At 37.6% G+C, this 22,717-nt stretch overlaps 1 protein-coding gene and 1 long non-coding RNA gene across 2 annotated transcripts; one reads left to right on the top strand and one right to left on the bottom strand.

Moving 5' to 3' along the window:
* The first annotated feature begins 3,479 nt into the window (after positions 1-3,479).
* On the top strand, positions 3,480-22,026 carry CPB1 (carboxypeptidase B1). The gene is made up of 11 exons (XM_064385762.1): positions 3,480-3,636; positions 3,732-3,807; positions 5,351-5,475; positions 7,794-7,893; positions 8,456-8,557; positions 8,908-9,009; positions 11,326-11,436; positions 11,519-11,609; positions 12,263-12,465; positions 20,501-20,585; positions 21,799-22,026. The coding sequence occupies exons 1-11, from the start codon at positions 3,566-3,568 to the stop codon at positions 21,984-21,986; spliced, it is 1,254 nt and encodes a 417-aa protein (XP_064241832.1). The 5' UTR covers positions 3,480-3,565; the 3' UTR covers positions 21,987-22,026.
* On the bottom strand, positions 5,160-13,557 carry LOC135278883 (uncharacterized). The gene is made up of 4 exons (XR_010346262.1): positions 12,184-13,557; positions 11,489-11,620; positions 10,967-11,017; positions 5,160-10,361 (listed from the first exon to the last, which is right to left on the bottom strand). It is a non-coding gene; the product is annotated as an uncharacterized LOC135278883 (long non-coding RNA).
* Positions 22,027-22,717: the final 691 nt, after the last annotated feature.

The raw sequence follows: 22,717 nt of genomic DNA, 5'->3' as shown, positions 1-22,717 counted from the left end.
ATCCTAAGCAAGCTGGGCATGCATCATGCAATGAAGCTGCAATACTATTGGTCAACCCTGACCAGTAGCAAATTGGTCAATAGTAAACCCTGACCAATAGTGAAGGCCAATAGTAAAAATATGATACTTATTTCACAGGAGATACATTGGCAAGAATCCACTGACTCTACAAAAGAACAAGTCACAAGTTCTGCTGTTTCTCCCCTGACGAGTCAATAACAAAAGTACAACTACATCCCAAAGTCATGAGTGTTCCCTCCTTTTTTGCTCCATGCCCTTGATCTCATCACTTCCATTCTTTTATCTTCTTATCCAGTACCTCTTCACCTATTAAGTAGCATCTGCAAATGTGAAAAAAAATTAAAAAAGAAGATACCTACACATATCTACCAAAACAGTAGGATATGAGCATGTCCTAGGGCCCTAAAGTTGAAAAAGCCTTTGATGAATTAAAAGAATATTAATAATATATAAATAAAGAGAAAGTATCAAGAAAGCTTGGATCGTATGCTAGGTAGCAGATTCTGCTGATCCTGGCCTCTTCAAAGTATTCTCAAAGGTCTTCAGAATATATTCAATAGTTTTACTCTTCAAAACTAAGGTTAGAATATATTACCTTAACAAAAAAATTACCCTAAGAGGGTGCCATACATCAAATACATGTGCCTGGTCTGGAACACATGCTAGGACTTTGCTACATAACACACATAAGCAGTGTTAAGATTTGCACATTGCTGATCTTTTGGAACACATTAAATATTAAAGAATATTAAGAAGATAAATTTGTCAATCAGGGATTGTAAGAACTGACAATATTTTGTGACTAAAAAATGGTGGACTTTTAGAAAATGTAGATCAAGAAACTATTGGATTCAGAAAATCTCTATCTACTGAAACTCCTATAAAAACAGACCTTATTTATCCTCAGACTTTTGGACTCAGTTTGATAACAAATGGGATGAAAGGCTTCATGGGATAAAGGATGCTTCTGAAATGCTAACATTGATGTGTATTTTTTCCTTTTATCAGTCTGTGGTTAGCCTTCATATGTTTTTCAAAGTGGAGTACCACAGTAATTCTATTCCAAAAACTTAAATAAGAAATTACTACAAAGATAAATTTCAGCTGGAATGTAGCCAGTTATTTACAGGGAATATTCTTTGTGAGTGACAGCATCATAGGAGACTGTATTTTTAATCAGCTATAAAGCAAACAACTACAACAAAATTGCAATTGCTGTCACTGTTTTTAGCTTCAGTTGTGATAAGTATAAGACAAAATGCCTGTCCTGAAGGAAATTACCACACATTCTCCTTTTGGATTTTGTAACTTCCTTGATTATGAAAAAATTAATTTTTCCTTCTGAATCTATTCAGAGATATAGGTAATGCTCTGCTCTCTGCAATAGGCCAAGGTTTACTCAGCCATGGCCAACTGATGATGCTGGCTTGTAATCAGATGCTAAAAAGGACAGATGGCTTAACCAAATCTGATTTGCTCTTTTATTTATCCTTATGCTGCCCCTTTATCAAGTATATATACAAGTATTAAACATTTATGCTATACAGTTAGAAGAACACGACAATGTTTAGAGCTAGTTTATGAACTAACCTGACAAATATCCATCCTGAGATGCAAAATAAATCACTTAAATAGGATTCCAGGTCAGTGTTTGTTTCTGATGTAGTCTGGGAAGGAAACTGCAAAAACTGCCATTGCAAGTTCTGGTATTCAGTGATGCTTGCCAACTCAGTAGTCAACGCTGCATCACTAATTGTCTGGAGAAAAAAAACCCAAACATAAAACCAAAAAAAAACCCCATCATCTCCAACTGCATGAATAAGGAAGAAATTTATTAAAAGTAAACTCAGACTTTGAAATCTGGCAGTTTCTATTTCCAAAATGCTTCTCAACAGGGAATGATGACATCTGCAAATTGTTTGATTACTTCTTGTGATCATTTATTCATTGCCGGTTCTGTGCTTGATCATCTCCACATTATTGTGTTTGCAATTGTCTTTATGGGATCAGACCTTTTTATTTGATACTGATATCGGTAGTGATGATCTCATCATCATAAAATTAAAACTTCTGGAGACTGTGCATTATTGTTTTGACACTGTCAGAACAGTTTCTGATGTCATCTGTCTTCAGAGACTTGTCTCTCAGTAAGATCATTACTGGGCAAGAGCTCACAGTGCTACAAATTAGGCCATTAATTGCAACCTAAGTTTAAATCCTATGGTTTGGCAGAGATAGTTTTCAATAAGTAGGCCCAGCAGATTTTTTGACTCTCCTTTTAGGAAAGTATTAATAACAGGTTATATTGATATGCATGAACTGTACATTGATTTAAAATTATATTTCCAGCTGTTCTGTATCTATGCTTTAGTGATCTGACTCCAGAGAAGCCCATAAAAAATTAGGTTTCAAGTCTGATGTCACAGTCATTCTTAAAATGCTCAAGAAGCTGTAACTACATCTTTTAATTGGAGATGAATTATACTATTCTTCTTAATAAATTTTCACATATTATGTAATACACAGTAGAGATTATCTGTGTCTGAACTCCTTTAATTTGCCCAGTTTATTAGGCATAACAGGAGACAGAACTGAGCTCATAAATTCCATTTTTTATTTATTTGTTCACTGATTCATTTAGAGGCTCCCTGTCAAAAACATCAGTCACATTAGGACACAGCATCAACAGACAATTAATGTTGCATTCAGTGCCAAGTACTCATTAATGAAACCTAAACAGATGCAAGTGCACTGCTGCAAACACACCGCTGTTCTTCAGAGCAGGCACAACATGAAAGTTAAAAATGCTTTTGTATGAATACATTTCATTTGATCTTAGTAAATTCCACAGTATTGCTTAACCTGTAAGATATTTACCTCTGATCCACACATGATGAAATTAGAGAACATACAAGAATCAGCAGCTGTATCACATGTAGTATATGTACAACCTTACTGCTACTAGAAATTTCTGTGCTTTCAGTTCTGCAGTTGCCTGACAAATTTCAGTGAAGTGAGCAAAGAACCAGTTCAGTACTTTCCTTCTTGGTTGGGGAAAAAAAAAGCCAATTGGTATATCCCAATTGGTAGAGTCCTCTTTGACAAAAATATATCAAAGCCAAACCTATATTATTAATGAAGAGGAACATTGTGATTAAATAAATGCTGCAACAACATCTGATGGACATCTACCATTACATAAAGTAACAAAATATTATAAAGTATGTAATTCAGCAACCACCTTATTAAAAAATATCTAAATGTATACCAAATAGAAAATATCAAAGTAAATTAAATTCACTTTCTCATATCTAGAATTCCTCCAGCTCAAATAAAGATTCTTTAGCTAGGCCTTTGTGAGACTTTCAGCTGTTTTCACAGGTGTAGAGGAAAACACACACTATAAATAGTATGCAAATAAAACAAGGCCAAGAGAGTAAACTATCAGTTGATCAGTGGGTTGTTCTGTGTATAACTGATAAAAAGAAGGACAAAACAAGTTATAAAAGCAGCACAAAAAAGAAAAGAAAACCTGTTTGAGAAAATGTGGGCACTCTTGGTTCTCATAGGTGCTGCATCTGTTTCTGCTCACCTGCAGGACCTTTCCTTTGATGGGTAAGAACAGACATCAAGTTTTATATCTGTGATTTCTTCTGTATGATCAAAAGGCTTTCAACTTTTTCAAATCAAATCTTTTTCTCCCCTTACAGACAGAAGGTGTTCCGTGTGATTCCACAGAATGGTGAGCAGGTGGAAATCCTCAATTTCCTTGCCAGCATCATGAAGGTAAAGGACTTGGGGAAGTGGTTATATTGTAGTTGAAAGAAATATTTCTCCTTTTTTTCTCAAATAACAGATTTTTTTTTAAATTGTGCTACTGAATTAAAGACCTAATCTTGATTTCTTTCCAAGAAAATCTAGTTTACCTAATCTGAATGTCAAAGTGCCCAGCAGACTTTATTAATAGAATAAATAAATCTTAAATTCTGTATTCAGTGTGAGGTGTTTTCAAGAATGTTCTTTCAGATAAACCATGGAAATTCCAACTACCAGAACTTTTACCATTATAGGCGAAACATTTTCCTCATGTAAATAATCTAAAAATTTATACTCCCAGCAAAATGAATTTTCCTTTGGCCTCTAGTCTCTCATGTTATCTTTTCTTCTCTGACTTTTCTTTAAAGCTTCCTTTCTCTCTAAGCTGCATGTTTCTCACTGACCTTGATGTAGATATATGATGACACAATGACACGATGAAAAACAACAAAGACAGCAAATGTGTTTTCAATATTTCTGTTCAGCTTTGATGTTGTAAAATAGCTGTTGGTGAAAAAGACACCATTAGCTGTAGGATGAAAGGATGGTATTTTTAATGAAGTACAGATGTGGAGACCTATTGTCAACAGGCTACTACAGCATGCTGGAACAGTTTTCTGTAGAACAACATACTATTGGAATGATGCTGCCAATACTAAGGAAATTAATATATACCATGCTTGCTTTTAAGTGTGAAGTATCAAAGGATTGTTTGTTTTCTTTTTCTTTTAAGAAAAGACCCCTGAACTACCATTGTTATACAAAGCAGCTAGTCAGGATTGATGTAATTGTATATTCTGGAACAATCACCTCATTTGATAACACATAATTCATAAACAACCAGCCCAAATTTCTTTTACCTTCATGAGATGAAAGGGTGAAAAGGCATCAGGCTGGCAAATCATCTTTGTTTCCACTGGCCTTCAGCAGAGCACTAAATTCAGAGACTTGGATGCTTACTTCAGCAAAAATAAGTGAAATTGTTGTTTGTCCATTTGGAATGAAACATCTTCAAAGGCACAGGTTTCTCATTCAACTTCAGTGATCTCTTCTAAAAGCACTCGTACAGACAACAGTCTTTTTCAGCTGATTTATGCAAAATATTCATACAGTTCACCCCTGGTATTGAGTTAATTTCTCTCTAACATTTGTAGGCAAAAACCTGAGCAAAAAAAATGAAAGAAGCTGTAAAAATGAAAATTGTAAATGTAGTTATAATATTCACAATTCTGTATGGATGCAGATGCCGGAGAATTCTTGATATTTGTGAAATTGTCACTGTCATCTCCAGAATTCTGCCATATAAAATGCAGGGCCTAAGAAAATCTTAATCAATTTCCAGTTAAAATTTAGGTTGATACTTGTGGGAAGCAATACTGAATCAGTGTAATAGGATAGGCATGAAATTCAGTATATTAATCACAACCTCACCAGCACACATACACCAATCTAAAAAAATCACAGCCACACATATGTATTTATTTGTTTATGTCTTTATTTGCCTTTCTTTCAGGTTGACTTTTGGCAGCCAGACTCTGTCACACTGGTAAGGCCAAAAATGCAAGTTGATTTCCGAGTTGAAGCTGAGAAGTCTTTTAAGGTTGAAGATCTTTTGAAAGAAAGTGGAATGGAGTATCAGTAAGTTTGTTCTGACTACTGTACTTTGAATAGAAGGGACTAAACACCATGGAGGATGTGTTTGAGCTTTTCATATTGGTCAACTGATTTTCCTATTAAAAACTTCATCCCTCCTATAGATGCCTTTACTGGTTCAGCTTTCCTATGACAGTTCAAATGGACTGTAACTACTCTGCATTGACAGGGGAGATGAAATGTTGATAAAGGCAAGAGACAGGAAGCAGAGATGCAGTACCAGAAATTTCCCTGAGGTGAAAGCTCACTGCAATACACAAGGCTGGAGTATGAATGGGGATAGAAATATTTCCTACTACAGACAAAATGCAGCAAAGGTCTAGAAAGAGCCAGAAAATATACTAGATGAGGGAAATTGACAGGGAACTAAAGCCAGAAAATAAAATGGTGAGCCCCAAGGGGACTGGGGACCATAATCATGTCCCCAGTGAGTTGCAGAACAATAGCTACAGGGCCAAAAAACCCCAACAGGTGACAGACAGAAGACAGCTGCCAGGTGAAAGGTCGAGGAAGCATGGAAAACAGATTCCCAGGAAAGCCTTGGGCTGGCAGAAGTCACATAGCAGATCCATGGCAAGGATGTCTCCAGAGAGTGAGCTGACCGAATACAACTGCAGCACAAGTGGAGCAAACAGAGCCCACTGCCACATTACACACCACTGGGAACAAAAGCTCTGCAGTGAGGAGCACTAATGGAAGAATAAGGAGAATGAGGAGTTGCCTGATCCTGTTCTTCACTTCATACCTTCCAATCACTGTGCAAGCATTAAGTGAGGATGAGAAATTGACTGAGCTGGAGTGGAGTGACATTGTCTGTCTTCATTTCTCCTTTCACTCCACTTAAGAATAGCTCTGCCCAACTTCATTATCAGGCTTCTTTGATGTGTAAAGTAGTCTGTCAACATCATGTACTCAGACATTGAAAGTCAGTAGTATTTGATCAAGTTTTTATTATTTCATTTAGCTGAGTGTAGAGTTTTTTTCTTTCAGCCCCACTGTTGTTTCTACTAGACCAAACTCCTTCACTGGACATCACACAGTTCTCAGGATAACTTTTATGATCTGCAAAATTCAGAGTTAATCCATCACTAAATTTACTGGCCTCACATCAGCTGTGTCTGACTTGGATGCCTCTGCAGGAACTACATCTAAAAACACTCTAGAATAAATGGTTTAGAATAATCCCACAGTGCACATACAGCACAGGAATCACGTTTCAGTGGAATTTCCTCTTTAGCAAAGGAGTTACTCTACATGTGTTAGTTTTCCTATAATATTCATGAACTGCTTCAAGTCCATGCACAAATCATTTTATTGCAACAAAAGGCCAGAATGTCTGGAAGCTGTCCCTGACTAACTTGAGTGGATCGTCCTTGTGACAACCCAAGCTGTTATAATCCTTTTGAAGTGCAGCTGCAGTGCCGTGACATCATGTCACTTGCAATGTTTGTTCTGAAGGCTGCTGGTGCCTCACAAACTGGCCTCCTGTTCCTCTACCCAAATCACAAATGATCAAGGACATATCCTGGATGAATAAGATTTGTAAAAGTTTTAAGACAGGCACTGGAAAAACAAGAGGACTTCATTTTTTGATAGCCAAGGTTGAAATATAAGCAAAAGGTCCTCAAGAGCTTGCTCAGTGATAAATTGTGCCTTTATGTCAGCCCCAGGGAAAAATGAACAGGAGAGATCCAACCAATCCAGACAGGCTGTTGAGGTTTTCTTGCAATTGTGTGTTCTATTTAATAGCTCACCACACCTGCAACAAAGTAGTTTGGAGGATGAATAATGCCACCTGCAACAGAGCTGCCAAACCACATCTAACCTTTGGAAACTTGGTTTTACAGAGAATTTCATCAGGCAAACATCTCTGGGTTGTTGCCTGGTTTTGAAACATTGCTGCAGTCTAACTGTCCTCAGTGCCAAAATTTCAAGAAGACCCTTTTCCTATTGAGGCAGAAGCAGCTGGCAACATAAGATCAGCCTAGAGCTCGTTTTGAGACGCACTCTGCCTCAGCATTGCCATTTTTCTGCAACCAAACTGTTGCCACCCTGGAGGTTTGTTAGTATGGGAGTGAGGCAGCTGCTAATTGGCAGGAGCCTGTTGCTCCCTGGTCCTTCTTGTGGCAAGGCTGGGCAGGGTGTAGGTTGAAACCTGAAACTCACATAGCTTATTTTCAACTTGCCCACCTTTCCTTTCACAATCTGTGCAGTCCAAATGCTGGGCAGACCTTGAAATATCTTGCTTTCCTGCTGGATTGCTGTATGTTTCTCTTCACACTTTTTGTGGTGCCTTCCTGCAGAGTTCTGATTGACAACCTGCAGGCTGCACTGGATGCCCAGTTTGACAGCCAAGCTCGTACTGCCAGCCACAGCTATGTGAAGTACAACAGCTGGGACACGGTAAAGTCTAGAATTCACCACACTATCAGCTTGGTACCTTAGCTTCTGTAGTCAGAGTGCTTCCAGCCTTCTTCCCTTTTCCTCTTCTGCTCCATCCCTTGACATGATAATGCCTCCAAACTCTCCTTGCTCTTTGTTACTGAGCTAGTTTGTGTAACCTACTCTTATTTCCTCTGCTTTGCTCCTAATGCTGCAAAGAACCTTTGGCAGAAATCCAATGACCAGGCTGAGATGCTTCACTATTAATTTCCTTTACTTTTCAATACTTCTCCCATCTCCTCTGCTAAACAACTCGATTCCATTCCCTGCCTCAGTTCTAGCCTTCATGTCCTGTCAAAAGATCCCTTCCTCCTTTTTTCACAGCCATGTTCATTTTTCCTAACATGTAATCATGGCCATGTAACTCTTCACATCTTTGCAGTGGCTCCTTGGAAATCTACAAACTGTATTAACTATTAGGCCACATTAGATGCTCAGAAAGACTGTTCTGGCTTGAAATCTGCAAATTAATCAGTCTGGGCCTGAGGAACAGAGATTTAGATTTAACCTCTTTATTAAACAGATTGCTGCTTGGACTGCTGATATTGCTGCTCAGAACCCAGACCTTGTCTCTCGTAGTGAAATTGGGAAAACATATGAAGGACGGCCAATGTACCTTCTCAAAGTAAGTGCCTTGATTTCTTCTTTTCCTCTATTTACAGTAATATATCATTCAAGCATACAAGATAAACTTTTAGAGACACTGCAGGAAATAAATCAACAATGCAGAGTAATCAAATAATTAGGGGAAGCTTGTCAACATTAATAAAAATGAAATTATTAAGATTTTTTTTTTAGCTTGAATATCAAGGTCAGGTACAGTTGGGAGCTCTCCATAGATTTCCATTTTAAACAAGGAATACCATATTTGTATAAAGTTTGACTTTTTAGGTCAGCAAGCTGACTAACTTGTTCAGCATACAATTTATTTTGTTCAAGCCCTGGGGTGTTGTTTTTGTTGGTTTTTATTCCTAGATGGGAAAAAGTGGTGCAAATAAGAAGGCCATCTTTATGGATTGTGGTTTCCATGCAAGAGAGTGGATCAGCCCTGCTTTCTGCCAGTGGTTTGTCAAAGAGGTCAGTAAGCCTAATGATGAAAAAGTATTTTACAAAACCTATGTTTAAGAAAATCTTAAATGAGAAGGAAGAGCTTAGGCCACTGCCTTTTTCCCTCTAAATACGTGTCTGCTCGTGCCTTCTTCTCACCTCAGAGGGTTAAGGTGCAACTACTTAAACCAGATCTTTGTCCTTGGACCTGTAATCTTTCAGCAGCTTAAGGCAACATGAAACGTGTCTAAGAGGTACTGACAACTACAACAGTTGCTCAGTTTGTAAATTCTTTTTGCACCTGTAGTTGGAGAAAGGTGAGAGAAAAGCAAGTAGCTCTAGTAACACCACAAACATAGCCATGTTCTGCACACAGACATCAGGAATAAGAAAATTCAAGGGCACATCAGAAGGCACCTGAATGCACTTCAGAACAGCTGACTTGCTACAGTGCCACATGGTGGATTCCTTGCAACCAGCTTTATGCAGTAAGGCAACAGAGAGGATGGAAACCTACCTTCAGCTCAGCACTGAGGAAATGTGCCCAAGAAAGGAGGAAGACTGTAAATGAAGCTCCCTGAGCTCCACTCAGGAAGAGGCAAATGCATATACAACCCTTTGAGCTGCCACCTCAGGCTGTATAGAAACATGCTAAATATGAAACCATATTGAAGGAAGAGCTGCACAGGTGAAATTAGCTTCACTTCAGTCTGGGAGACTTTAGGTCTTGAATTAAACAATTTTATGTCCTTTATATTTTCTTTCTCACTACCAATATAAAGCAGGTGGGGGTTATCAAATGCTGCACAGCCATTTTCACAGGTATATTACCTGTATATTATTATACCTGAGGCAGGTATATTACCTCTCAGATGGAGTAATTTAACAGGGCAACTTACTGACAAAATCTCAAATTTTGTAATAACTTCTGTTGGAAGATTAAGAAAAAAACACCAACAAAACCAACCAAACAAATAAATAAAACCACACCAGAAGTAGCAGCAGGAATCTAAAACCCAAGATGAGGAAAGCCAACCCAAATGAGCCAGCCATGCTGGCAGAGGCCTTGGTGGCAAGTATAATCTCAGTCTTATCAGACAGGCATGCGGTTTTGTGTAGGGAGCAGTGGAAATTGGAAGTGACATTTTGGTGGAGGCAATGGGAATATGATTTCATTAGTGCCTAATAAGGCTGCAGACAGTATGTGGTACCATTTTTCTCTCAGCAATTCACGTCACTGCAGCTGTCATTTTCACTGTCTGGTCACTTAATTCATGGGTGTACCTGACACCAGCAGTGCCTCTGCTCAGCGAGTCCATAGGCAGAAGTGCTTTAAAAGAGCAGACCTCTGAGTATCATCAGAATTTCACTTGGGATTGTTTCTAGACAGAAAAGTAAAAAAACCAAATTAGAGAAAAACATGAGCAAGGGTGGATTGTTGTTATAGGTATCTCAAAAGAGAAACCCACCCAAACAACAAGAAAGAAACAAAACAAGCATAAAATAAAACTCAGGAAAAATTATTTCAAGTGATTAGAAACTGCTTTTCTACATTTTATATCCCACCTTCCTACTTGTCAGTTACAGGACAAAAAATGCCTTTTTCCATTGCATTGCCCTGTGTTGCCCTTTATGGCTGTGTAAACAAAACATGGGTACAACACACTTAGAGCAAATTTCCATGAACATTGTATGGTCTCTCAACACTGATATGAATCTGTGAACAAGCATAGCAAGTGCCAGACCATAATCAGGATACAGAGGATATTGCAGGAGTTCCTGTTTGTTAGTCAATATCTGTCTGGAAAAGTGCAGAGAAAAATCTGCCTCCCTATGAATAAATGCATTCATAGAATTATGACTGGAAATGTGTTAGGATGTTACTTAGAAATATTCTCTATTATTCTGGTTGTTGATAAAATTTCTGCACAACAGATACAAATAATGGAAAAATGACTTCTTATTCTCACATAAATTAAACTCATACCTTTAAGGTGCTAGGATATAGGAATATATATGGACAGCAATATTGTTCTGCCTGTAACCAAGAAGAAAGTAGATGAAAATCTCTTACCAGTGATTTATTATTCTGTTCAAAATCGACATTCCTTCATCTTATAATTTATCTAGCAGTATAAGATGGTTTTCTTACAGCAGTGTGGTTTGAGTCAATGCAAATCTAAGCACACGTCAGAACACAGGGGTGCCATCTCATGTGGTGGAGTGACCTGGATGAGTATTTCTACACATTCATTAATTCCTGACCCAGACCCAGGCCTTTACATACACACAGGAGATACACATCTGTGAAGACATCATCAGCTTTTTCTACTTTTCTCCAAGTAGGCTGTGGAGACCTACGGAAAAGATACTGTCATGACCACACTTCTGGACAAGCTGGACTTCTATGTTCTGCCTGTTGTTAACATTGATGGTTACGTTTACACTTGGACAAAGGTAAGGACATTCTTCTTTCTTATTGCTGGAAAAGTCAACTGTCAGAACTTACTCTAAGTTTTCATCTGTGATTCTGTTACAGGACCGCATGTGGAGAAAGACGCGCTCTAAAAATTCTGGCACCAGCTGCATTGGGACAGATCCCAACAGGAATTTTGATGCTGGCTGGTGCAGTAAGTGTCTCCTAAAAAGAGTTGCAAATAATTACACACGAGTGCAATAACCAATATACTTAACTATTGGATGTCCCCTACCTGATGGTCCAGCTTCAGCTTGAGTGAAGCATTGTGGATCAGCTTGAGGTTAATTTTTAAAGCAGTTTTGGGAAAAAAAGCCAAACTTTGGCTACTAGCATCATCAGCATGGTCACTTCTATGAACATATCTGCACACACATGTGCATATATATACACACATGTATACACATATATGCATATAGACATACACACAGCTATGAGTTCAGAACAGAAACCAAAGGAGCTTGCTTTCATTAAAAGCAGTCTCTTTTGAGTTGTTTCCACTTTGTTCCATAGAAGTGCCTTAGAAATGGAGAAGGAGAGGACTGTTGAGTACTGAAGCAAATTAATATCCCAAAACATTCCCATAATATAGGTCTTTACATCCATATTCATGTTCTTCCAACTATGTACACTGTAAAGGCCATATTTATTCATTGCATCTTAACTATGCCATAAAATATTCCCTCCTGTGATATGGCATGTGTATTAGTAGGATTTCCAAGGCTTACCTACAAACATGGTGTAACACGACTCTCCTAACAATCTACTTCTTCATTAAGTACTCGCTAAATTCACCTTTCTTCTCAGCTCTTGGGGCCTCAGACTACCCCTGTGATTCCACTTACTGTGGCTCTGCACCTGAGTCTGAAAATGAGACCAAAGCTTTGGCTGATTTCATTCGTGAACATCTTTCTACAATCAAGGCATACCTGACAATTCACTCCTATTCCCAGCTGCTACTGTTTCCTTATTCATACACCTACAGTTTGCCATCGAATTACCAGGAACTGGTAAGTCTCTTTGTCATTTTGACTTTATGAAAAGAATAAGCAAAAATCATCGCTTGCTATTTAGGTACCTTTAACTTCAAGTAGTTTCTTTAACATCTGGAAAGAATCCATATTCCCAGTTTGTGAAAATATTTTAGTCTTAGCAAGAACAAGGGAAACCAATATGGTTTCAAGATAGCTGAAGCACAGGATGAACTTCAGAGCCTTATTTAATTTCCACGTGCACAATGAATTTGACACAATAGCAGTTCTGTCTTCCAATCGTGCCATCCAGAAATCCACTCTGCTGTGCAGCACTGCCTCTGGCTGACTCCAAAGGCTGCTGTATGTGTACCTGTAATATTTTACATAAAAACACTATGGCCTGTAAACCAAGGTAGTGGCTTGACAAATCGTAATAACTGTGAAATAACTCAACTGGTATCAACAGCAAGCAAGGATCTCTACCAGTTTCTACTGAACCTTAGTTCTCCCTGAAGTCAACAAGGCAGCTCTTGACTAAAGTATAATTGAAAACAGGTACAAAAGACATAAAAAGTTTCAGTTTTGAGGCCTTTTCCAAGAGGCCTGAATTTAAACACAGCATTTTCTTTAGAAGAGAGGATGAATGCAATATTTTAAAGGACAGTTCCTCTTTTATCAATTCCAGAGGAAAGCCACACTCTAATGCCATTTAAGAGAGATTTTTTTTTTTGATCCTTAAAAACAGATAGAGAGTTTAAAACTATTAAATGTGTATAAAAGCCATAAACATTTCATAGGCCAAGAATCAACAATCATGAATAATAAAATTACTTCAGTTCTCTGACATATTAGCAATTAGAATCAGTTGGCAGGGAAAACAGCACAGCAAGACAAAACAAACACATTTTGATTCCCCCTCTTTCCTCGATGCTGCCAAAAGTCCAAGGCAACAACAATGTGTGTTGCTGTGCAGGTTTGACAGATTTATGAATACTCCCAAATACGTGTCTTTGTTCCGAACACAAATACAAACTGGGGCCAAGAGTGAAGTTTCTTGTTAGATTTTTTTTTTTTAAGTCTAAAAGAGAAGATTAAATTAAAATGAAGATTTCATTTTCTTAATTTTTATTCCAGGAGTTTTGTAATTGAAATTATTTCAGGGAGTGGTAGTAATATCTTGCCTTCATATTTTACAAAAGCTTCATAATTCGCATATTACTGTTCAGTCTAAAGTAATAAATAGCATTATACACTTGAAGCTTCTTTGTTGTCAAAATCACAAAGTTATTTGTGAAAAATTTGCATGAAATTCTGTCCCCATTTTTTGAATGAAGAGCAAATGTGATGAAATGTAACTAAAAGTACAGTGTGTTTCTCACAGTATTAAACAGAGAAAGTACACTGAGAACTCATTACTAAAGCAATCCCTAGAAGCAAGAAAGAACCTATCTGCTTTGCTAGGTTTTAATTTTATATTGTCACCATTCTATTCTAATTCACAGTAAAATTTAAACTCCCTTTTCCTGCCATAGAAGACAATTCTGCTGCTACCACAGAGCATAAAAACTGAATTGCTCAGGAATACAGGAAATATATTCCTCTCCAGCCATTTGATTTCACTTTTCACATTAGTCTTTCCAATATCACTTTATCCTATATTTTAAATCAATCACACTGGTACCAGATGGAATTCCATTATATTCTTCACAGAGCAACTGCAAATCTCACCACCATGACAAGGTGACCTTATGATTGCTTTTCACCTCTTAATTGAGGGAATTTCCTCTATTGGTGATCCCAATAGAGACAGCAGGATCCTAGATGTGTTCAACCTATGCAGTATCTGATTTTTACATGGGAAGACTTGTTGCCAAAAGTCCTTTTGGACAATGAGACCAGAGTATCACCCAATTAACATTACCTGTAGTTGAGATTAATCTAATTAATTAATTAATTAAACAATAAAGGACCTCATGCATTCCAATGTCAGTGAATTAAATAGAAAAATTGACTTCCACAGGCTGTGGGTCAGGTGCACAAGTGCAGCTTTTTGGGTTAGTTCAAATAACTAAGATACATTCATTTAAGCCATGATTAAAGAAAATTTAACATTTTCAATCAACAACTGCACTTGCTTGAGACAAGATAGCTACAAGAAGTGGAATTTCTTTATACGACAATTGCTGTGTTTAATGTCTAAAAGTTCTGTCTAAATTTACAATTTGGAAAAATGTTGAAGAATAAGAATCTTAACTTTTAATAGCTATTTTTTTAGCAAATAAAATAATCATAAATAATTTTTTAAATGAAGAAGCAAAATTTATAGTGCCATTATCTTATCTTAGATGTTATTTTTACCCTGACAGATCTAATAAATTAAAGGAAATATAGCTGCAATTTCTTATCTCTTTCAGTGAGCAACTGGACATGTGTTTAAACAAAACCTCGCATGTCTGCTTCTCATTAATAGCATTTTGTTCCATTTGATTTAATTAAAGGTAACATAATACCATACACTGCATTCCAGTGTCCAAGATACAGAAGGGTGCAAAAATTGAGTAATCTGAGATTAAGGACACTAGGTCTGCAGAAGAGAAAGGTCCAGAGAATGCCTGTACCTTGCTTCCCTGAACACGTAGTGAACAGTGTGTCCTTGGGGCCCAAAAGACCTTTTCTGTTTACAGCCTCAAGAAATCACCAGAAGGTCTAAAACTGTTTTGGTTTGTCAGATAGAACAAGACACTCAGAGAATCTCTTTAAGTTCCACTGCATTGCTCAGCAAATCAGAACAACTCAAAGTTATTTAACTGACCTAAAGCCAGGGACTAGAACTATCCTTCAACCATGCCTGGTCTTGGGGTGTAAAATGTGATGAAAGTCACGTATGTCCCTTCCTTCCCACAACCTCCCACTCTTCCCCTGAGATGCAAGAAGATCTGTGAGGTTATAAATCCCACAGCTCACAAGGATTTTCCCCAAATTTATCTCCCTTTATTCAGGGCTGTTGTTTTGTGCCCCTAACCTAGGAGTTGCACAAAATTTCCGCTGTTATCCAAACAACAAAAAATAAAAACACCCAAGATAGGAAAATCTAGGTCAGGAATTTCTCAGAAGTTACACAATATTCTTGTGATGACACCCCTAAAGAAATATGTCCTCCTTTTGGAGAATCACATTTGGTCTGCTTCGCAATCCTCTTGGCTCATTCTTTACTATACCCTGACGTATTGCCCTGAACACAGAATACACACTTGAATCCCTCTCCTACAGGGAACAGAAGTATTAGCTTTTCACAATAACAAAATGTGTTTGGCAAGACCAGTATCTCTCCACACCCCAAAAAGACTGCTTTCATCTTTATTTTACTATTCACATTTTGTCCTCTTGCAAAAAAGAACTATGTATTTAATCAGACTTTTCATAAACAGTTCAGCCCATATTTTTTAATCACTTCATATATTTGCCTTAGCCTCCCATTAAGCTTTCCGCATTTTCAGCACAAATCTAGCTTTATCAGTTCTTGTTGGTATTTGAATTGGCTCTGAACTGTAGTTTGAGACAGCAGAGGAATGTGTATTGTGCTCTTCCTTCCTCCCCAGTTCAATTCCATCTCTCAGTTAAACTCAGCACCAAGTACATGTGTGCAGCCAGCTCACACTCACTTATCAAATTAATGTAGGTGTGTTATTACAGTTTCACAGGCTGCAGAATATTACATTCATTTACAACCCAAGATAATTCCAGTCTGTATTACTTGAATGCACATTGGCTGCATGGGTTGTTGTTTCAACTCACCAAAATTAACCTTCCATGTTGGATTGGTCTAGCATTTCACTTCCTCTTGAGTGCTTGAAATAGAACATATTAGAAAGTATTTCAAAGGTATACCCAGAGTCTGTGCAGCCTGCAAGAGTGAATTTCAAATATATAGCATGACTGTGAGCATCAGTCTGATTATTTAACTTAGTGCCTAGTTGTGAAGTCCTGAATATGCTTTAGACATATGAAGATCTGTGGGTAAGAACTGTTGGATAGCAAAAATCCTACATCTAAGAGAGACAGACAAGCCCATGAGGAGCTGCAATCTGCTGCTGTTGTATCTGCACTATTGCACAGATTGCATTACTATGATTGTACTACTCGTTACATTAAATATTGTTAAAGTCATCTGGGAAGCACAACAAACAGGAATGTGGGCAGCAAAGCAGTATTTGAAATTTGCTTCACAGCTCTTCCACAAGAGTTTACCACAACAGAACTGTTCTGTACTGGCAGTCTTAAAATTGTGAAAAGGATGTGTTTAGTAGCAGCATCTTCCAGATGAAGTTGACGGGTGAATCTGGCTGATAGACAAGAGTCTCTAACAGGTGTAGGGCCCAACTGAGTTGCAGTGGAAACCCTCTCACCAGGGACTAATTTCTTAAACACTGTAGAAACTGTGACAGAGAAACAGGCTTGTAAAGAAAAAAAATCATTCTATTGAAGTCCTCACTGGCTGGATTCCCTGGGCTTTTGGAGCAAAAGAGACACAACAGAACAGTGAACTAAATTACACATCATCATGGACCCTTGAGGGAGGGAGTCTGTTTTTACTGGCAAAACAAGAAGGCTCAGAAGTTTCAATTCACATGGCTAAAGCTAACAGCAAATCCACATTTTCAGCCTTTCATTACAAAGGAAGTTGAGGGTCCCTTTACTTAACAAGTAAAGCATGAAAGACCGACATGAAGGGAAAATACAATTTTCATCCTTGGGCAAATCAGTTGGCAGCCCAGTGAGGGAAGAGAGCAAGGGGTCTAGTCAAGCAGTGAAAAGGCTTCTCCAGATCACTCGCAGATTGAGAGGACAAAGGGAGTTGTCCACAAACAGCAGCTGCATATCAACATCTGTGGAGTGTTGCTAAATGGTCACGGTTTGCTGGCAAATCCACCCTGATGATACAAGAGTAAAATGAGCGAGATGCGATGCTCCCATAAAAATTACCTATTAACACACAAAATATGCTTAGCCTGATAATTTATCTTGCTAGTTCAAACTTCCAATGTGGTGAGAAAGAGATGCCAGTACCACATCTTTCATTAAAAGCTAATAACTGAAAAAACCTAGGCTTGAAAGTTGTTAATTATGTAAGATAACAACTGAGAACACAACTCTGCTGTCTCCCTGGCTCATGCACTCTGTACACAGATAAGTGAAATATTGGTAATTGCAGTGTAAACACAGATGGGTGATGAGCACAGGAACTGCTGCCTTCTGCTGAAATGACCAGCTCTGAGAGCTCAGCTGGGAGGTACAAGCTGAAAAGCCAATTCTGCTCCCAGTTACAAGGTATTAATCTGGAGTTATTTCTTCGACTGCAGGGCGCCACTTTTTTCTCTGCTACTATAAATCTCAGCAACATTTTCCTTGCAAAAGAGGCATTCTTAACAGTATAAAACCCCAAACAAACAAACTCCAAACAAACCACAACAATTCAGTTAAGCCCATTACGTCAAGAGATGCAGAAAATCATTGAACAACAAAGAGTATCCTCAAAGGTCAAAAGGAAAACAATGTTTCTCCTTGCTGGTGTACTCCAAATAATTTACAGGCTTGAAAACCCAAACTATTTTTCACCCTATTGGAAAACTTTGGGCACTATTTATATACCTCTGTATTGACCTCCCTATTATTTCCTTCTTATGGATTGCTTTGAGTAATTGAGCTATTTCAAAAAAACAACCCAAACATATTTTCCTCATATTTTGTATTTATACTCACAAGTATTTACTTAATACATATTATTCCTGCTGATTTATATTACATTATTAACAAATTACATGAGTTCCTATAAAGCTGAAATTTATTTTTCTACCTTTGGGTTTTGGACTGCAAATCTATTAAGAAAGTAAATGTTAAAGTCACTTAAAGGAAAACAAAAATATATCAAAACTTCTGATAAAGCTTCATTTCATGATGAAGTCATAAATGCTTAGGCACATTTTTCTCTTAGACAGGGTCATTTAAAATGCCACCTTTATCTCCAACTTGGAGAGCTTGAGGAAGCTGTTTATTTGGATTCTAGGCTCTAAACAGCTGGAAATCTCAACTGCTTTTTCTACAATTTTCTGGTTTTTACAACTTCCTGGCCAACAATAAAAAATCCCTCAGGTAAAAAGATTTCCTGACATACTTTTTCCGGTATGTGTTCTGGTATGATTTAAAGCCATCATTTGTCTGCTGGGTGGAACAAATGCCCTGGGTCAAACAGCCCCACAGAGCAGCTCTGCTGATCTATTGTCCCTACTTTAGTTAACTAAAGACAGCAAATACCAGTTACCAACAGGTCTGCATATTGAACCAGACAATCTTTCCAAATTTTATTGCCACTTTGCACATATTTGAAGAGAGGAAGGATCAGTTGACATTTAAAAATTCATTTGCTATTGAGAGAAGATTTGACTCAATCTCAGCTGCTGATTAAATGTGTACATTATAAACAACAGATGGCTGAAGAAAACATGGCATCGCTAGCAGATAGCAGACTCCAACCTCTACAAGTCCCTCAACATGTGTTAAAAATTATTATGGATTTCAGAAAAATCTTTTTATTGAGGGATTAAAAAAGAAAGGGAAAAAAAAACAAACCAAACCAAACAAAAAAGAAGATCACAGGAGAGAGCTCAGCTACTCCAATTGCTCTGGATCCAAGATTGTGAAATGCAGAACAACAACATACTTCCTTGCAATTGCTTGTCTTTGTGTGATAGAGAGGCCAGAAACCAAACCCCACGTTCAGGCAGTCAGTGTTATAGGTGGAAAGACAAGCTTCAAGTATGCTTTGGTTTGTTTTGTTTAAATATCCTTCATATCCTAAAGGACCACAAATTTCTAGAGCAAACTCAAATAATTCTAAAATGTTCAAAACCAAGTATTTGGGAATGGGGAAACACTTGCAATTCTGCTAGAGAGTAGGCTTCCAGTAAAAATGCAAACATGTTGTGAGGTTGTTTTTTAGCAGCTGAGAAAGTTCTCTCAGTTAACTAAAATTTTCTAAATACATGGTCCAATATGTCATTTTGAGTAAATCAGAAGAACACTTAAGCATAAGGATGAACAGAGAATATTTTACAATATATCTTCCACTGGGATGTAAGCCAGAGTGTAACCTACAGAGAAGGAAAGGGCTTGAGGAAATTCCTGGAATAGTAAGCCATTCAGCTGCAAGCTATAAAGAAATATATGGCAACCCGTTGCTTATACTGAACATATGCTTTCAAAAATCATTCATATTTATCATCTGTTAGTAATAGTTTTCATGTTTTATTACCAACATGTTGTATAATGAAGAACTGGAAAAGCCACACGTTCCAAAGAAAAGTCTGTAATTTTCCTTAATGCAAACATACAAAACTTCTTAGTACTATTGATGGGCCTGATCCAACCCTCACTGAATCAGTGGGAGTTGAATGAGTCCCTCTGTGCACAGGAAATGAATTGAAATTAATGAGACTACATATGGTTTCAGGGTAATTTATGCCTTTTTTGGCTGTTAATATTTATAAGACCTTAATCTGCTTCCACTTGTATCAATTTTCAACTCCCCTGCCTGAGCAGACTCGACTCTGAATGTATAGCTGCATGAACAGAAGGAAAAGAAAGGCTATTGTATGTTTGCAATTTACTGTACCAAGTTATTACCATTCTCTAAGATTCTCTTATCTCTAAGTAAGGTTCCTTATTTAGTTTTAACCTTGTACAAGCTTCTTCTAAGTCTAGAAAGTGCTGTTACCTCTTGTCCCCTTATCTGTCCAAACCCCCTGTACACCAAGGCTGCAAACAGACCATACACAGACTGGACCACACTCCATTAAACCTTTGAAAATAAGTTCTTTGCTGACAAACTCTTTTCACAGTACCAGGACAATGTGGGCCTTGTCAGCTACTTACACCTAATCACACTGAGTGGTCAACAACAGTTTTCTAATAAAAGCTTCTCCTGCATGGCTTTAGAGTTTATACAACAGTGTAAGATTAAATTCATTCAGAAAACTTCTGAAAATCTGCATTTATCATTCTTCTTTTCTTACAGAATTCCATAGCTAGAGCTGCTTCCAAAGAGCTGGCCAGTTTGTACAACACTAAATATACATATGGTCCAGGAGCAACAACAATCTGTAAGTATTGACCTAAATATACTGTCAATCTATATTAAGTACTACTAGGACTACAAAATGCAGTTTTCTAGAGACTCTTGATCCTCTTTCTAAGTAGGTCCCTTCTTCCTTCACATGCATATACAAAGAGGTATATATGGGACCTGTCATTTCTAAATTATGGGATAATTTTTCCTCAAGGATCCCAGGAATTGTGTGACCCCTGGAAAGCCAAGTGATGTAGTAAAATGTTTATGAATTCACATGCATAGCATGAATTTCTAAATCATACACAGCTTAGATTTAAACATAAAAATCTTGACCTGAGATTGTCTGCATTTGCAGTATCTCTAAGTCAAAGATAATGTGAGTCCTCAGATTCCACTGTTTGATGTGAATCCTTCAACCACTCTAGCAACACCACTTTCTTTTACTTTGCATTACATTCTGAGACACATACAAATTACAATCTTATTTGTAATTTGTAATGACTAATTATTCTACCCTTCTTGGGAACTCAGCTGTGATATGGACTTTGCAGTGCCAAAAGCCAAATCGAGGTTATCTCAATATCTCCCATATTTAAATCTCTTAATTTACTTAAATATGGAAGCTAATTTCTCTTGCCTGTTTCTCCTTCCTCAAATTGTTAACCACCCCCTCCCAAACATTTTTAAAAAGTTTCTTCCCATTTTTACAATATTTTTGGAGACTCTTCCTTTAGAAATGGCAATTTTGCAGGCTCCTTCCTTAGCAAAACAGACTGATTTTATCATACCAGCTACTGAAAAGGGAGGGTACTATTTGTCCAGCAGCAAACGACGGAGCTGAAATCCCAGATAAGCAATTCTTTCCCATCTCTGTGAACCTCAAAAAGCCACTCAGTGAGAGGGCATTTGCTTCCTATACCAGGTATTTCTAAACACCCCATGCAACCATGCCACTCTCCTGTTCCTCAGACATTTCTCCTATGGTTTCCCCACAATACTGACAAGGAGGGAGCGGTTTAGCTTGTTTACATTTGTTTGCACAAATCAGCTGGAACAAAGCTCATAAAAGGCCTAAAATCACAGCAGCTTTCCCATGAGCAGGATAAGTCAATCAAGTCATCAAATATTTCTTTTTATGTGTTCTTTCTGTATTCCTGGATATGTGACTTGACTCCAAAGTATTTGCCATTTGATGTGTAGCCACTCTTTTCCAGTTAAGTTTTATTTAATTTCTTTACCTACAGACCCTGCTGCAGGGGGCTCTGATGACTGGGCTTATGACCAAGGCATCAAGTACTCTTTCACTTTCGAGCTCCGGGACACCGGGAGATATGGTTTCCTTCTCCCTGAATCTCAGATAAAGCCAACCTGTGAAGAGACTTTCCTTGCTGTTAAATACATTGCCAACTATGTCCTTGAGCACTTGTATTAGAATGGAGTTTTAAAAATTATTAAAGTATGGTTTATGCAAAGATGACTTCCTTTTTTTCTTCCCCAAAAATTACTTTTTTATTTCTTCATACTTAATGTTCTTAAGTCATATTCTTAGTCCATTACAGGTCACTAGAACTACAAGTTTTTCAAGAGAAGTTTTAGAAATTCAAGAGAAATAAAATATTTTTTATTAAGGCAACTGGCATAGTTGGGGGGTTGAAAAAGAAGGAGCACAAGATTAATCAACCTAAGGTAAAGGTCACCTTATTGATCAAAATTATCTTTATTAATTAAAATCATCTTTACACAGAGGAGATGGGCTGAGGATTAGAGCTTATACAACCTAACTGTTAACCAGAATGAAAAGAACCAAGTGATCCACATGAAAGGACTTTCACCCAAACATTCATTGCCTCAATGGCAACAGTAGCAAGGAGAAGCTCACATCACATACTTTTAAAATTATATATGTTATGTCCTCTTGTGAATTTTCTCAAAACCCACTTTGGATCTGTCCCATCACTGAAAAATAATTTGGATCTGCAGTCACTGCTAGTCCAACCTGGATTCAGTTATATAAATTGCAATTACTATTAATGGCCAAAACTTGATGTAAATCATGCTACCCTGCATTTAAGGCTCTCATGCTCACTACAGTAGCATCTCCCAAAGTGTTCTCAGAGGCCTGGTACTTCCTGGGGCCCCACATGTTCCTACCGTCATGAGCGG

Source organism: Passer domesticus, chromosome 11 (assembly GCF_036417665.1).
Source record: "Passer domesticus isolate bPasDom1 chromosome 11, bPasDom1.hap1, whole genome shotgun sequence".
NCBI lineage: Eukaryota > Metazoa > Chordata > Aves > Passeriformes > Passeridae > Passer > Passer domesticus.
Note: the sequence above shows the minus strand (reverse complement) of the source record. Positions and strands in the feature narration are given on the sequence as shown.

Bases quoted from the DNA above. Each gene is read 5' to 3' on its own strand.
- CPB1 (XM_064385762.1), top strand. From the start codon at position 3,566: ATGTGGGCACTCTTGGTTCTCATAGGTGCTGCATCTGTTTCTGCTCAC. The intron at 3,808-5,350 runs GTAAAGGACTTG...CCTTTCTTTCAG, and splicing joins TCCTTGCCAGCATCATGAAG to GTTGACTTTTGGCAGCCAGA. The intron at 7,894-8,455 runs GTAAAGTCTAGA...TTTATTAAACAG, and splicing joins AGTACAACAGCTGGGACACG to ATTGCTGCTTGGACTGCTGA.